Below are 16,545 nucleotides of genomic sequence, written 5' to 3' on the forward strand. Positions count from 1 at the left end.
ACATGATTTCATGCCAGCAGTTGAGAGCAGTTTAGAGTCGATACGGTTGATCTTTAGCGGTCATTTCTACGAGTTTCCCCCGCTGACCCGGGTGGTTTCGGGGAGGCAGGGCTCAAATCCTCCCGCTTTTGCGCTGCGGAAATTGGCGCGTCTTTGAGTCTGAATCCTCAAATAAAGTTAGTATTTTGACGTTTTCGTTCATTTAAAGTACTCCAGTGCTGTCTGGAGAAGTGTGCTTCGTCGCTGACTGTGAGAAATCGGGGTTGAAAAGCGGTATTTTGGAGCTTTTTTTGTCTGAAATCGAGGGAGCCGCCGGCCCCCCTCCTTTGGCTTCGGTCTGCTCGCGAGCTTTCGGAGCGTTTCTGGCTCGTTTGGCTCTTTAAAGTCTCACAGTTTCGTCGCTTTTCACCGTTTTCTGCTGATGGTGGTCGTCGTGGACTCTACATGTGATGCTTTGGCTTTCTCTGTGGACCATCGTAGTTTAGTGGAGCTGCTTTGGCTCTGGTCGGTGCTCAGAGGCTAACTGTGGTCTGTTATCTCAGGCTAACCGCATCTTAAACCAGCCTCAGTCTGAGCCTTAAAATCTGGGTTTCCTCTCCTGTTTTTGGCCTCTCTGGTTCTGAGGATCGACTCTGGGTCGTCCTGGACGTCACAGGAGTCACTTTGGTTCTTTATAACATTATTTCGGTGTTTGTTGGCTCTGGCCTGGTCCAGGCTCGTGCAGGGTAGCACCTACCTGTGAGCATTGGGGCCCAGAGGCTCCACATCATGGCCCAGGACTCGGCACGAGACCAGGACTTGCTGGCCTGAGAGCTGGATTAATTCTGTTGACGACCCCCGACTCCTCGTCTGACCTCTGTGGATGTATGTTTCCTGGCTGTGATGTCACTGATCTCACCTGTTTCCTCTTTGTCTTTGCAGCAGAGCCATAAATCGACATGATGTCCAGACGCAGGTGAGCATCCGTCCATGTCCCCACACTGTGGTCTGGGGCCCTTCAGGGGCCTCGTGGCCCCCTTGACTCTGTGGAAGAGCTGAAAAGTGAATCACATGATATTTTCTGCTACAGTTTGTTCTCTCAGACGTTCACGTTTGAACATCTGATCTTTTCTCTAAATGTTAATGATGAATCATTCAGCAGCCGCTCGAGCTCAGAAACCAGACCGATGGAAGCAGCTGAACGTGACACGAAGCGTTTTCTGACTTCCTGTCTGAACCTACCGACATGACCATTATCAGACCGGACGATGCAAACGAGCCGCGCCGGTTTCCATCCAATGATCTGATTTTTCTTTCCTTTCAGCGGTCGCATCACTTTGCAAGCCAGAGATTCAAACGCACCTGAGCCGGCCGCCAGAGTCCCGCTGAAGAGGAGGAAGTCTGAGGTTTGTGCTTCGTCCCTTCCCGTAGAGTCTTCGTCGTCGTCTCGTGCTGCTGATTCCAGCTCACCTGTTTGTTTTGATTTTCTGCAGCCGTCCAAGAAAAAACTTCAACCTGCTGCCAAGAAACAGAGCTATGAGATCCAGGTCAGTGTGTGCACAGCGTGTTTACAGCTGATAAGAGACGTGAGCTCTGTCCACGTCCCCGCCCGTCAGATGAGACGCCCTGTTTGATCTGTGTGTTTCCTCTGATCAGAGCGTCCATTTTGTTTCATTTTCGTGTCACATGTTTGTTTTATTTCTTTTCTTAGTGTTTGACTGTTGTTCTGTGTCTCAGCTCCTTTTCTGTGTCCTTACCGCTCCTCGAGTCCCTTATTCCATCACGTTTGTCTTTCTGTGATGAGTTTAGTCTGAAGAAACATGTTAGAGTGACTCAGGAGTTTCTGCAGTGAGCTGCAGTGCAGGCCTTCGCCACCAGGTGGCGTCTGTCAGCTCCTGAACACTGAGCTTTAAAGCACCAGAAAAGTGTATTTATAGCATGTTTATCAGTTAAACCTGATGACGGTCGCTCCTCGCCATCGTCCCGATGCTTCCTGTCATCCTGTTGCTCACACTGAGGGTCTGTTTTCAGAAGTGTTGGTCGGAGGACGGAGCGACTCCCTGCGTCCTCATCGAGACGCCCCACAAAGAGCTGGAGCCTGCGGACTCGTCCACCTTCAAGCAGTACAGATTCAAGAACCTCTTCATCAAGGCCTCGCCCATCCCTCGCCTCAGGTGTGTTTGACAGAAATGTAACGTGAAGCCGAAACGTTGCGTGACGACTCGTCTCAGAATTAAAGATGGCGTCTGTCTTCCAGCTGGGCGAGTTCGGACGACGTGTGGATCAAGATGCTCAACAAGGAGCTGAAGTACGTCCACGACAAGAGTTACCTGCAGAGGCACCCCAAGCTGCAGCCCAAGATGAGAGCCATCCTGCTGGACTGGCTGTTCGAGGTCAGTTGAGCCGAGTTGGAGTTGGAGTTTTAAAGGAGGTGTGTAAAGCCGTGGTCCAGCTGTTTACACTGTGTGTGTGTGTGTGTGTGCGTGCGCGCCCCAGGTGAGCGAGGTGTACAGCCTCCACCGACAGACCGCCTACCTCGCTCAGGACTACTTCGACCGCTTCATGCTGACCGAGGAGGACGTGAGCAAAGAGCACCTGCAGCTGCTCGGGATCACAGCGCTCTTCATCGCCTCCAAGATCGAGGTGAGTCCCTCGTCCTCCTCGTCCTCCGCTCGCCGTCCAACCACACACACGCTGATTACACGTTTTATTGACCAATCAAACGGTCCAGGTCGGCGGCTGAGTCGTTGTTGCTCTGAACGTCTTCGCTCTCTCTTCAGGAAATCTATCCTCCGAAAATCTTCGAGTTCGCCTACGTCACGGACGGCGCCTGCGACACGTGGGACATCCAGTCCACCGAGCTCCACATGCTGAAGGTAACCAACGCGCGTCATCCACCACGTCATGCACACTTCCTGTCTGACATTTCAGAATAAAAGCAGATCTTAAAAACACAAATCTGACGTGGACGGCGTCTCTGTCCTGCAGGCGCTGGACTGGAGTCTGTGTCCGGAGACGCCCATCTCCTGGCTGAAGCTGTACGCTCAGGTCGAAGCCCAGACGGACGGAGAGAACTTCCTGGTGCCGCGCTTCTCGCAGGAAACGTACATCCAGATCACGCAGGTACTTTCACACCCATCACGAAAGCTTATTGTCCCCGGCCGCTTCAAACAGCCCCTAACGCTGACCTTTGACCTTTGCGTTGCAGCTGCTGGACCTGTGCATGATGGACATCGACGCGTTGGACTACAGCTACAGCGTTCTGGCCGCCGCCGCCTTCTGCCACTTCTCCACGTTTGACGTTGTTCATAAAGTTTCAGGTAAGTTAGATTTTCTCACCTGAACATCTCGTTTGGACATGCCTGATTTAGTCTGACGGGGCGAGTCGGCGGTGCTTCACGTGTATGTGTGTGTGTGTTCTCGTGTGTGTCCAGGCCTGACGTGGGACAGCGTGTCCCCGTGTGTCCGGTGGATGACCCCCTTCATGGACGCGCTGCGGTCTGAAGCCACGCCTCAGCTGAAGGACTTCTCCAAAGTCAAACCCGACGACAGACACAACATCCAGACACACGTGTCTTATCTGGACCTGCTGGTGAGCGAAACAAACGCACACACAGACCTCCAGCTGCTCTGCAGACATTTTGAATTCTCTGAGGCTAACGTTGAATTTTGTCCCGCAGAGAAAAGCTCAGAATCGACAGATCGACCTCCCCAGACATCAGATGTCGCCCGTCGCCGCGGGAGCCATCCTGACTCCGCCCAGCAGCACGGAGAAACCAGCCAATCCCTGAGCGGGGCGCCAGCAGCGAGACACGCTACCTCTCCAGTTTGACCTGAAGCGACGGCGAGCCGCCGGACCGCACGCGCTCCTCGCCGAGCTTCACGTAGCACAGTTTGGATTTTCTTTTCTAACACTAAGTCAGGACGCCGGCGCCCGTCGGCCATTTTATTCATTTGGTTTTAGAAAACTGCTCGACAGGAAACGCGGCTTTTAGGCCAATTTACAATTTCCAGGTTAATGACTGAATGGTTCGAGGAGGTGAAGCGCTGTGATGGCGCCGGCGAGGTGCGTTTGTTTTGTGTGTTTTCTGATGGTGCTACTCTCGAACCTTCAGACGGTGCTTCAGTCGATTCTCAGGAAACTGGAAACGAGGAAAACTCGTTAAATGAAATGAACGTTTCACCCTGAAACCCTCGCTAGTGTGAACTCGTGCATGTTTTTGGTGTCGAGCCGTTGGAGCGCTCTGATTTTCTGCGTGTGCCCTGAACGCACCGCCTCTTCCTCGCCCGCTCGCGGCCTCGTTGCACCGTCGTGTTACATTCCTGGAAAACTTGACTTGCTTTGGAAAACTGCGGCGATGGAGCAGTTTTTACTTTGAGTGTATTTATTGATCCTGAGTTTTAACGTGTCGACGTGGAAAATGATGGACGCTCAGTTCGATCAAAGGCGAAGCTATTTATGATTCAGCCGACGGCGGGGGGGCAGTCCGCTTCCTGTTGTCCTTCAGTGCCTTTTGGAATGAGATGCAGCACGGCGACTTAATTTAAGCTAACGAGCCAAACCTGGAGCTCCGTCAGACTGCAGTGAACGACGCCCCTCAGATGTACGTTTGTTTTATATGAATGTTTTAATAAATAACATGAAACCACGTTTGTTCTGTGTGAGTACTTCTACTGAAGTAACATTTTCCATGCAGTACTTTTACACATTTTTCTGTTTGTTTGTTTTTTTTTTTCCATTATTTGTTTGAACATCCCTGAACGACCACCAGGAGTCGCTAAAATCATTTTAAATCTGCAGCAGTTTGATTTTTAATATGATTTAATGGTTTCAGATTCACCTGCGGAACACCTGAATGTTTGTTTGTTTTTGTTTTTTTACTTCATATCAAACTTCAGACTCGAGTCGAACATCTTTGACCACATGTCAGACTTTCTGCTGCGTTCGCGTCCAATCGTTCACACTCAGAGGAAACAGGTCTCAGCCTCTGAGCGGGTCTGCAGAGGTCAGGGTTCACCTGAGTTCAGTTCAGAGTGAAGACTCAGGTGAGCACAGGTGAGACGTCCCACTGAGGCTCAGCAGCTTGTTCACACGTGGCATTCAAATGCATTCTGGGTAATGAGGCGAGGACAAACCCTCTGCAGCAGCTTTAACTTCTTGGTAAGGTGTGTGTGTGTGTGTGTGTGTGTGTGTGTGTGTGTGTGTGTGTGTGTGTGTGTGTGTGTGTGTGTGTGTGTGTGTGTGTGTGTGTGTGTGTGTGTGTGTGTGTGTGTGTGTGTGTGTGTGTGTGTGTGTGCGTGCGTGCGCGTGTGTGTGTGCGTGCGCGTGTGTGTGTGCGCGCGCGCCTCCACGCTGCAGTGACGGCTGGTCTCAGGTCAGTGTGACGTTTCTTCAGCTGCAGAGAAAACAGTCACCTGATAATGAGAGAAAAGACACACAGAGACAAACTGTCCACAGGAGGGACTCTGTCCCTCAAACACACACACACACACACACACATACACATACACATACACATACACACACGTCTACTTAACTCATGGGGACATTAGATAGACTGACATTCATTTCCTGGAGAGTTACCTTAACTTAACCTTAACTTAAGTCTTCAGCCAATAATTCAATGATTCACATGATGTGGACGTGCATGTTGTCCCCATGAGGAAGACGAGTCCCCACACCGTCACTACGAGAACAGGTCTGTTTCTCCACAACATGAGGAATACACACACACACACACACACACACACACACTCACGCACACACACACGACCAAAGCCTGAATAGTGACTGTGGCATTAACCCCCATTTGGTGGCTGACATTCCTGTGTGTGTGTGTGTGTGTGTGTGTGTGTGTGTGTGTGTGTGTGTGTGTGACATATATAGGGTAAGTAGGCAGACAGAGGCCCCCTCCATATACATGCACCCCCCCCCCAAGAAACTCCCGTAGAGTGAGTGTATTGTCTCAGCCTGGGAAAGCGTGGCCTCAATACACACACACACACACACACACACACACACACACACACACACACACACACACTTAGTTTTCATGTACTCGCCGCTGTACTTTGAGGTACTTGTACTTTTCATGTTGTGCTACTTCCTTGTACATTTCAGAGGGAGATTTCTATGCAGTACTATTCTTAGACTGCAGTATTTCTACTTGTATTTGAATACTCGTCCAGCGCTGACGAGGTTTTAGATTTGAATGTCTTTTTATTCAGACTCACTGACGCCTCTCGTCCTGTAAGAGACAAGACAGGCTGCCACAGCGCGCGCACACGCACACACATGCGCGCGCACACACATGCACACACAGACAAACACACACACGCGCGCGCGCGCACACACACGCTGACTTCATTCATCATAACAATGCCAACGCTTCACATTGACCTCACGTCCTCTGTCTGTGTCTCAGGGATGGGGGGGGGGGGGGGGGGGTCAGAGGTCGCCCTCCCGGCACTGCTCAGAAGAAAAGGGGGTCTCAAAAGCAGCTCTGAAGGTTTGACGTCGTCTTCATCGTCCTCTCAAACGAGCAGTGAAACAACAAAAATGACTGAAATCAGAGTCTGATGTGATGTCACAGGGTCAAAGGTCAACAAGCACAACGTGAATTAAAAACATGGTAACCAATGAACGGGCAGCGAGCTGTGACAGCATCGGTCGACGGGACGCGACCAAACAACGAGCTGGTTCAGCTCTGAAGGAGCCGGACACACACACGTCTACGTCACTCATGGGGACATTACAGAGACTTAAATTCATTTCCCCTTAACTTAACCTTAACTTAAGTCTTTACCCAATAATTCAATGATTCACATGATGTGGACGTGCATGTTGTCCCCATGAGGAAGACGAGTCCCCACAACGTCACTGCGAGAACAGATCTGTTTCTCCAAAAGATGACGAATACACACGCACACACTTACATGCACATACACACTCACACACACACACACACACACACACACACACACACACACACACACACACACACACACACACACACACACACAGGAATGTCAGCCACCAAATGGGGGTTAATGCCACGGTCACTATTCAGGCTTTGGTCGTGTGTGTGAGACGTATGTAGGCAGAGGCCTCCCGCCATATACATGATTGACAGCGAGAGAGACCAATCCCTTTGGGTGTGGGCGGGACATCGGCGTTCTGCTGGGACTGATGCTGGAGAGGGTTTGGGGTCAGAGGTCACGTTTGTTTCTCAGCATGAAGATTAAATCAGGACAAAATAATCTGATTTTTCATAATAATTCATCTTTTCTGCCACATTTGTCTGATTTACTCGACGGCGTTTGAAGAAAACAGAAAGAATCAAAATTCATTTTCAGAGTAAACTGAATAAACAAGCACATTTAAAAATAAAGTTTTTTTTATTTGAATTCTTAATTTCTGTCCAAGAAATGAACTTTTCAAACTTCATGTTTCAAAATGCAGAAATGATCAACATTCATTCATTCATTCATTCATTCATTCATTCATTCATTTATGCGTGAATAATTAATTTGATGGTTTTTATCGAAATGTTTTTTGTCGTTTGAGCTCAAACTGTCCTGTGTAATATCCGAGCTGACCACACGGTGGCAGCATCGCCTCGTACGGAAACCTGTGAACCTTCAGTCTGCAGCGGAAGAAGTGCTCAGATCACATCCATGATTTGAACGCTGCAGCTGTTTTAAGCACTAATATCACGTCATTATTTATTTGATTTTATTTTGTTTCATTAATGTGAAACTACAGATGAACTACAGGTTTTAATGTCCTGCAGATAAAATCACAATATTTTCCTCTGAAATGTCGTGAAACAAACAAGAAGCAGAAACTTGAAATAATCAAGTAGCTAAAAGCAGGATTCAATTGAACATAATAAGTTACTTTGTAGTACTGTCCAAACAGAATACTACTGGTACACAGTGTACTATTTACTGCAAAGCCCTCCCCTTACTTACAACCATTGCTTTTAATACTTCAGTATTTTTAACATGAATGCATCTGAAATCTTCAGAGCAGCCAATCAGGGGACTCTGCACTGAGTTTAATGTATTTAACTGTTTCATATGAACAGGAAGTGATAAAATATGAGACGATGAAGCGAAACGTGACGAAACTTTAGAAATAATAAATATTCTGGCAAAGATTTTTAATAATTACGTTCAGTTTTCTATCTGCTCTCAAAGCTGTTTGAGTTTCATGTGTGCAATGCATCATGGGAAACTTATGAACACAGGTCATGTGCTCACCTTTCCTCTTCCTCTTCTTTGAATCAGGACGCAGCAGACGAGGCGTTTGGGGAAAAACGTTTTTATTAAAAGTCAAATACAAAAGGAATTTTCACGTCAGCGTCCTAAAAAACGTCCAAATGTACAACGAACCAACAGGCTCAGCGCTACACACACACACACACACACACACACACACACACACACACACACACACACACACACACACACACACACACACACACACACACACACACACACACACACACGTATGAAACCTCTTTAAAAACACAGATTTACACACATCACGGGTCAAACGTCACAATGACACCTGGAGCTCGGATTGGATGCATAGCTTCAGTTCAGCCGTCAGGACAGAAGGCTCTGACTTCCTGTTCTGTGGTGGTTCTCTGGTGGTTCTCTGGAGAACCTCGGCCTGGAGCTCATGTTCCTCCTCTCGTGTCTCTGAGTCTGTGAGTTTCTCTGAACTCTGATTGTCTCTCTGCCGCTCTCACTTTGCCTCAACGCTTCGTATAAAACTACATTCATCAGGCGGCGAAGTGACCAAAGTTAACCTAAACAACAAAGGTCACGTCTGATTGGCTGTGACGCGGTCGAAGGAGGGCGGGACTACCTGCTGGGGATTTAACACCTTTTTGGTCGTCAGAGAAACTTCCTGTCGAGGTTCATTTGTGAAGCACAGTCTGTTTGTCTCAGATTCAAACACTTCAGCTTCTGTACGATTCATATCCGACGTCTGAAAACGACCAATCAGAGCGTCGCTTTCTTGTCAGGTGACCATTCTGCGTCTGCAGAGCAGCTGTGGTCACCTGAACAGCTGCTGCGTCTTTGACATCCTGAGCTGAAGAATCTGAAGGACGCAGCGTTAACGTGTTCAGACTGGATGAACTTTGACCTTTGAGAGAGCAGCCAATGGATGAAGGCTCTGCGGTTAAAGATGGGCGACGAATCAAGAAGAATGTTGTGAAACTAAAATCATCCAGAATCTGGACTTTGAGCTCAGCCTTCGCAGATGATTCAACTCTGGACGTGACGTAGCTGCACGTCTGTGAGCTCCACCTGCTGCCCCGCCAGGACGTCAAAGCGTCCTTCACACACAGCGACATGAAGGACGCCGCCGCCCAGAACGCTGCACCAACCCCCAAAACACTCAGAGCGACGCCATCTGAACGCGGCTCACCAGCAAGTACAAAAATAATCTCTGAAAACGGACGCAGACTCCTCGTTTGGTCAAAGTGAAACTGGTCGAACGCTGAAACGCCTGACGTCACATCGACGCTGCGAATAAACAGTCACGACAAAACGTCCCTCCAGGAAACAAAAAACGCCACCTTTGACCCCGAAAGTCAGCGACACAAACTGAAAGGACGGCAGCACGGCGAGCTGCTGCTCTAAAGAGGAACAGAAGAAGAAAAATAATGACATAAAGAAAGTTCAGTTCAGTCTGCGCGTCGCGTCTTCAGGAGCCTCGTCGGGTTTCTACATGAAGGAGCATCAGGACCACAGAGGAGCTGCAGGAGGAGGAGGAGGAGGAGCAGGAGGAGCAGGAGGAGCAGGAGGAGCAGGAGGAGCAGGAGGAGGAGGAGCAGGAGGAGGAGGAGGAGCAGGAGCAGGAGGAGGAGCAGAGCTGCTGCACTCACGGCACGTTCACTCTTCTTCTGTGGTTTTGCACAGGTGCCCTCAGCTCCTGTGGCTGATAAACTCCACCTGATGTTTTACTACATTTTATTTCTTCATCCATTAAATCAGTTTGATTAAAATATTCTTTCATATTTTCAAAATGTGAACAAACACAAACATTCATCAATAAATTATGTTTTAATGAGCACAAACTTTTTTTTGTCCCTTTAAAAAAGCCAATCGTCCACATCAAAGATCAGATTAATTAATCTAAATGAGAAGCTGAAGTTTGTTTCATTTTATGTGAACGTAATAAAAGATTTGCTGAAATGTTCTCGTTAACATCATGAAGATGAGCTTTAATATGGTGATTATTGACGGTGACTCGTCACGTTTTCCTCGTGTGCCTGTTTTCAGACGGTCGTGAACGCAGCACTGCTCCTCCTGGTGTTGTGCGGCGCCCTCTAGTGGTGCTGAGGCAGCAGGTCGTGGCTGTGGCTCCTCTGTATGAACGCCACGGCGTCCCTGTAGGTGAGGGCGAGCTGGGGCCGGTCGTACATCTCGCTCAGGGCCTTGAACTTGGGGCCCCACCGCGACAGCCTGTCGTAAACCACGCCCCCGTCCTCATCTTCCTCCTCCTCCTCCTCCTCCTCATCGGGGGCGGTGGCAGCGTTTCTCCGGGACGCGGCGGACCCCAGGGAGCTGAGGCTCCCCGCCGACGACCCCGAGCCTTCCACGCACCAGACGTGGTACGCGTCCAGTGGGAACGCCTCGCAGTCGTTGTCCGCCTCCCAGATGATCCGCGACACGTAGTTTTTAAAGTCCACGTGAGAGCGCGATCCCGCCGGGGCGTCCACGAAGCCCCCTCCTCTGTCGCTTGTCTCCATGTCCCTGCCGGCATGGGCGGCGTAGCCGGCGTAGGCCGTGTCGCCGCTGTAGCTGTTGGCGGCGGCGTGCTGGTGATGGTGGTGGTGGTGGTGGTGCGGGATGCTGAGGTAAGGAGCGCCCGAGCTGCAGGACGAGCCGGACGGGTGAACCTCCTCCTGGGAGCCGGGCGAGGACTTGATGAGCGGCGCGGTGGTGCAGGACGAGGACTGAGACAGGCTGGAGCACAGCGGACGCTTCAGCTCGGTGATGTCATATCCGTTCTGCAAGCAGAGAGGAAAACGCAGTGAGACACCGGGAGGAGCAGGCGTCCATGTCCAGAGGGACATCAGGGACACTAGGGACATTCATCAGAATATTACAGGCTCTCTGTGTCATTTCACCAGTTTGATCCCCAGCCTCGGCGGTCTACACGGACACGATACTGAACCACCTCGTGTGTTAATGATCGTAATGAGCAGGCAGCCGAGCCATCGTGTGTGTGTGTGTGTGTGTGTGTGTGTGTGTGTGTGTGTGTGCGTGTGTGTTGATCGTAGGACACAAGTAGGACATGTTGTTGGATCCCAGCGTGCTGTTTGTTAAAAAAAGTTCCATCTCCTGACAGCGTCCAGGGTGTGTTCTTTATAAAGTAAGCCGTTATGTAAAAAGTAGAACAGAGTGTGTGTGTGTGTGTGTGTGTGTGTGTGTGTGTGTGTGTGTGTGTGTGTGTGTGTGTGTGTGTGTGTGTGTGTGCGTGTGTGTACCTGGTCCTGCTCCCCTCCCCCCTCCTCGTTGTAGTTGAGGATGTTTTCTCGGATGTCCTCCCAGCTCTCGTGTTCGGCGGGGATGTGGTAAACTCCTCGCTTCCTGAACTTGTTACGGCTGCCTTTCTGGTTCCACACCGTCACCGCCACCAGCACGGCTGCACGCACGCACACACACACACACACACACACACGTACGCGCACACACACACGCAGACACACACACGCACACACAGTGAGAGGGGAGGAGGCACAAACGTCGTCATCATCACTTCCTTCCTGTGCGTCTGCAGCAGCAGCTCATTAAAGCTTCAGTAAACGAGCGTTTGTTCGTTCCAAACATGGCGTGATCATTAGAAACAGGTGAAAACAGACGGAGGAGAATCACTCGTCTCCACCCTTCAATGCCTCCCCTTCAGGGCCGAGCAGGAGCAGGGGCTGATGGGAAAAACGAGCTGCACCACTGGCAGAAGCGACAGTCACTGTAGTTGATCAGACGTTGGGAAAACTTTACGCAACTGAACTGTGACGTTTCTGCAGTTCACGGTCGATGCTGATGGAAACTATTGATCTGCTGATCTGTTACACAAGTTCAGAACAAAAGGTCTGCATGCGTTACGTCACAATCAGCTGATCAGCTGATCAGCTGATCAGCCGCTCGCTGAGCAGACGATCACTCGGTCAGAATCGAACACGTTCAAAGGGAAGTGAAGCCTCCAGGAGGAGGACAGCAGGTCTCATTCTGTGTCTCTGCTCATGTTAACAAGCTGCTTCTTCTACTTCCTCCACAAAGAGGAAATGGATCTGCTCACTTCCTGTGAGTTGACCAGAAGCAGTTTTATGTGTGGATGTGTGTTGAATCACTTCCTGTTGGTCTGTGTTGCCTGTTTACTGTCTTAAAGGTATAAACATGAAGAACTCCTTCGTCTCTTACCGAAGAAGACAAGCAGACACATGCTGATGGCCAGGATGGAGCTGGGGCTGAGGGCGGCCAGCCGGTGACCTTTGACCTGTCCCAGCTCGCAGCGCTGACCCCTGAACCCCTCCTGACACCGGCACCGGTAGCTGTCAGGTGACAGCGCCTGGCAGGTGCCACCGTTCCGGCAGGAAGTTGATCCGCAGGGCGACGGCACGCAGCGCTGCCGACCCGAGTCGTCCGTCACTGTCACCTGATCACCGGGACACCTGTCAATGGAGGGAAGACGAGTTAATGACATCAGAGTGAGGTAAACGGGCGGAGGGTCGGTGGGGGCGGGTCTGTGTGTCGCTCACCTGCACTGGTGTTTCCTCCACAGGTCGACGCAGCGCAGCGGGCTGCGGCAGGGTTGAGCGCTGCAGGCGTCGCTGGAGCAGCCGGGAGCGACGCCCCGCCTCTCCAGGACCGTCACCAGGTCCCGGCTCTGCCCGTCCAGAGGCAGGACCTGACTGTTCAAACGCACGTCCCGCAGACAACCTGGACGGAGAGTTTGGTTTACTGACAATGAAACGCTGCTCGACACTGACTGGAGGAAAACGCAAACATGTGACCATCAGGAAGCAGAAGCAGGAAGCAGATCTCACCCTGGAAGTCGGTCTTGTCTCCGGCGCTCGGACCGCTGCCGACCATCACGCTGGCCGGGTGAACCACGATCTCCCTGCGCTCCCCCAGCCGGGCCTGGACCTCCCTCGAGCCCCCACCCTGCTCCAGCCTCAAGATGAAGAGGTTGTCATGGCGACTGAGACTGACGAGCACCCACTGGCCGATGTCCACCCGCTGGCCGGGCAGCCGCAGGCCGTGAGCCCCGTCGCCCAGGTTGGCCCGGACGGAGAGGTGACCCTCGGTGATCTGAACCAGAGAGAGCAAAGGTCACCAGCAGCTCGAGAATCCTTCCCATGATGCCTCACGTCTATTGTGTTTATGTCCCCGTGTGACAGGAAGTGGATTTGTGAAAGCTGCTCTGCTCTGACTGACCTCCAGGATGACGTACTCGCTGGCTTCCCGGGATGTCACGGAGAGCAGGGTGCCCGAGGAGGCTCTGGTTCGGAGGAGCAGCTGGACGTTTGTGCGGCGGGAGCTGCCGCCTCCTCTGAGCTGGAAACGCACAACGCTGCCGGAGTCGAAGGAGAACTCTGGGACGGCTGAGGAGGAGGAGGAGGAGGAGGAGGAGGAGGAGGAGGAAGAGCAGGAGGAGGAGTAGGAGGAGGAGGAGGAGGAAGAGCAGGAGGAGGAGGAGGAGGAGGAGGAAGGAGACATGAGGCCGTGTGAACTCGACCAGTGAAGGTTTCACGACTACCAGCCTCAAACAAACCCTGACGCAGAGAGAATTACTCAACACACACACACACACACACACACACACGCACACACACACGCACACGCACACGCACACGCACACACACACACACACACACACACACACACACACACACACACACACACACACACACACACACTCAGAGCCTCACCTCTGTCACACTTGTGTCCGGTGTATCCCGGGTGACACTCGCAGCTGAAGGAGCCCCAGTCGGCGAGGCAGGAGGCCTGGACGCCGCAGGAGGGGCCGGCCGCCGTCACACACACCCCGTCCGTCAGCCTGCAGCCCGGCGTGCTGTCCACGCTCTCACCTGGAGACGCCAGGTCGTACACCTGGAAGGAGGCACGAGGTGTTTTCAGTGTCTGCAGGAATGGAGCTGTGACTACAGAGGCCTTCTCTTCTCTTCATGCTTAATGATTTCTTTCGTCATAAGAACGATTCAGACGTGAGACGGTTCATCCTCCAGGACCGTGAAGCACTCTGACATTAACACTGTGATGTTACACGTGGACAACTTTCACCTGATGGTGGCGCCAGAGGAGCATTTAGAGGTTCACTAAAGACGAGGATTCATCCTCTGGGATCATGAATGTCCACATGAGCGTCCTCGCGGTGGCCAATCAGAAGCCTGACAAAATTTCTTCTTCCAGAAGCTTCGTTTCACTGAGCTCAAACTGTTCGTGGTCGAAGGGCCAAAACACACAAACGAGGCACGTTTTTAAAAACACGTGGACGTGGCAACGCTTCCTAACATCACAGCTGTGGTGCTCAGCAACAGAGCACAGGAAACAACCCCAAAACACAAGGGATTGTGGGTAGAGGATCTTTTAGTTCGCTTAGTTTCAGGAGGAAGACGAGGAGGAAGGATCTTTTCACTTAGATTAGACTTTGGCCTGTGATGTCGGCCTGGGCTGATGAGTCGCGCACACACCACCATCTGTCCACACACACACACACTCACACACACACACACACACACACACACACACACACACACACACACACACACACACACACACACACACACACACACACACACACACACACACACACACACACACAGTGTTACCTGACTGTCCACCACTAAGTTGCGGATGCAGCCGGTGAAACTACGGTAACGTCTGTGAGGAGAAGTTTCCTTCATCCCTCCCAACTGAAGAGGCTGGAAGACATTCAGATACCTGAGGAGGAGGAGGAGGAGGAGGAGCAGAGGGGAGGAAGAGGGAGAGGAGGAAAAGAACAACATGAGGAGGAGAGGAGGAAGAGGAGGAAAAGGTGGAGGATGGAAGGAGTGACATGGGATGAGGACAAAGTAGAGGAAGAGAAGGAGCAGAGGGGAAGAGGAGAAAGACGGAAGTGAGAAGAAGAGGAGGAGCGAAGGGATTGGAGGAGGTGAACATCATGTAGCGATGAGGAAGAAGAAGAAGAGGAGGAGGAGACGAGGGAGTAGAGAGAAGGTAGGAAGAAAAGGAGGGGAGGAGAGAGGAGTGGACAGAGGAGGTGTTAGACTGGTTGTAGTTTTGAATGATTAAAAATCTTTATTGACACGGGGACAGTGACGCTGTCTCTGCGTCCCTGGGCTCCGTCTCACCTCTGGTTTCCGGGCGTCTCTCCTGCAGCTCTGCAGCCGGACTCGTCCGTCTCCTGAGCGTCCCCCCCAACACCCTCCAGCTCATTCACCGCCACCCCCCCACACTGGTCCAGGATCAGCTGCACGGCCTGAACACAGAGAAGATGCCCTGAATCACCAGCTGTCACTGATCACAGATCACTGTGTTCGCTCAGGTTATTCCACACAGTCTGAACAGTCAGAACGCAGACGTCCGTCCCACCTGTCCGTCACTGAGGATGTCGAGGCGGTGCCAGCGGCGGTCGGTGACGGTGGATTTCGGCGGGAGCTGCAGGGTCAGCGTTCCTGATCCGTGGTTGATGCTCAGAGCTGGAACCCCGTTCCTCAGCTCTGATGGAGGAGGAGAGTCTTAGTTTAAACTTTGTTTATGAGAGGGTGATGTGACATGATGCCTGGATTGATCTGACATCGCTTCTGATGTCACATGACCAAACCTCCGACCCCGACGTCTTGTCTCGCTGTGAGCTGCTGCAGCCAATCAGCAGCCGATCAGTCGATTCTTTCAACATCCGATCAGACGTGTGTTTGTGTGACCCATCAACCTCAGCGCCATGTTATCGAACATGTGAGTGAAAAATGCTTCACAGCGATCGATGCTGCGGCCATCTTTGACCCCCCCCGACCCATGCAGCAGCAGCGCGGGTTCAATAATTACATAACTGTAATGCCACAAGATTATGCAAGGCGCGTTTGAAAGGCCATCTGCAGGCTAATCCGTTAAGACCACGGCAGGACCGCCGGGAGCTGACATTAGAGTCGATGAAGCTCTGCGTCCACTGGGAAACCGTCTTTACGCGCCACATTGATTCGCTCTTTGTGTTTGCTGAAAAGGACGAGCGGCGTTCCCACCAGCTCTGTGAGATTAGCATGTTTGTCAGAGCGCCTCCAAGTTCAAAATAACGCTTCAACTTTTAGCAAAGTGATGCTGCGTTTCACACCCAGTTTTCAGTTTCAGGAGGGCGGAGGAGCCCCGCCCAGCCTCGCGGGACCATCGCACCCAGCTCTGATCACTAAAGCTGCCAACGACAGACCGGCCTCGTCTGACCCAACACTCCAGCGCCACGAGCGTACAATCACTCCCTGGTCTTTGTGGACCAGTTCTAACCCTCCTCTGGTCCCTCTCATCGTT

At 51.6% G+C, this 16,545-nt stretch overlaps 2 protein-coding genes across 2 annotated transcripts in view; one reads left to right on the plus strand and one right to left on the minus strand.

The window, feature by feature from the left end:
• The first annotated feature begins 328 nt into the window (after positions 1 to 328).
• ccne2 (cyclin E2) lies at positions 329 to 4,628 on the plus strand. Its single transcript, XM_070966738.1, has 11 exons — positions 329 to 955; positions 1,304 to 1,385; positions 1,473 to 1,526; positions 2,011 to 2,153; positions 2,237 to 2,372; positions 2,476 to 2,622; positions 2,760 to 2,855; positions 2,968 to 3,102; positions 3,188 to 3,299; positions 3,414 to 3,571; positions 3,660 to 4,628. The coding sequence occupies exons 1-11, from the start codon at positions 939 to 941 to the stop codon at positions 3,768 to 3,770; spliced, it is 1,191 nt and encodes a 396-aa protein (XP_070822839.1). The 5' UTR covers positions 329 to 938; the 3' UTR covers positions 3,771 to 4,628.
• A 5,529-nt stretch (positions 4,629 to 10,157) lies between these two features.
• The window catches only part of LOC139333273 (neural-cadherin), a 111,137-nt gene continuing 104,749 nt past the window's right edge, over positions 10,158 to 16,545 (minus strand). Inside the window, exons 25-34 of the mRNA XM_070965537.1 lie at positions 15,619 to 15,746; positions 15,378 to 15,505; positions 14,856 to 14,967; positions 13,938 to 14,118; positions 13,444 to 13,610; positions 13,053 to 13,317; positions 12,765 to 12,945; positions 12,427 to 12,677; positions 11,493 to 11,650; positions 10,158 to 11,012 (exon numbers count right to left, since the gene is read on the minus strand). Coding sequence (XP_070821638.1) covers positions 10,329 to 11,012; positions 11,493 to 11,650; positions 12,427 to 12,677; positions 12,765 to 12,945; positions 13,053 to 13,317; positions 13,444 to 13,610; positions 13,938 to 14,118; positions 14,856 to 14,967; positions 15,378 to 15,505; positions 15,619 to 15,746 — 2,255 coding nt within the window. The 3' untranslated portion in view covers positions 10,158 to 10,328. The remainder of the gene's footprint in view (positions 11,013 to 11,492; positions 11,651 to 12,426; positions 12,678 to 12,764; positions 12,946 to 13,052; positions 13,318 to 13,443; positions 13,611 to 13,937; positions 14,119 to 14,855; positions 14,968 to 15,377; positions 15,506 to 15,618; positions 15,747 to 16,545) is intronic.

The sequence above is a fragment of the Chaetodon trifascialis genome, chromosome 7 (assembly GCF_039877785.1).
Source record: "Chaetodon trifascialis isolate fChaTrf1 chromosome 7, fChaTrf1.hap1, whole genome shotgun sequence".
In the NCBI taxonomy this organism is placed as follows: Eukaryota; Metazoa; Chordata; class Actinopteri; order Chaetodontiformes; family Chaetodontidae; genus Chaetodon; species Chaetodon trifascialis.

Bases quoted from the DNA above. Each gene is read 5' to 3' on its own strand.
- ccne2 (XM_070966738.1), top strand. The intron at 2,623-2,759 runs GTGAGTCCCTCG...CTCTCTCTTCAG, and splicing joins TCATCGCCTCCAAGATCGAG to GAAATCTATCCTCCGAAAAT. The intron at 2,856-2,967 runs GTAACCAACGCG...TCTGTCCTGCAG, and splicing joins CCGAGCTCCACATGCTGAAG to GCGCTGGACTGGAGTCTGTG.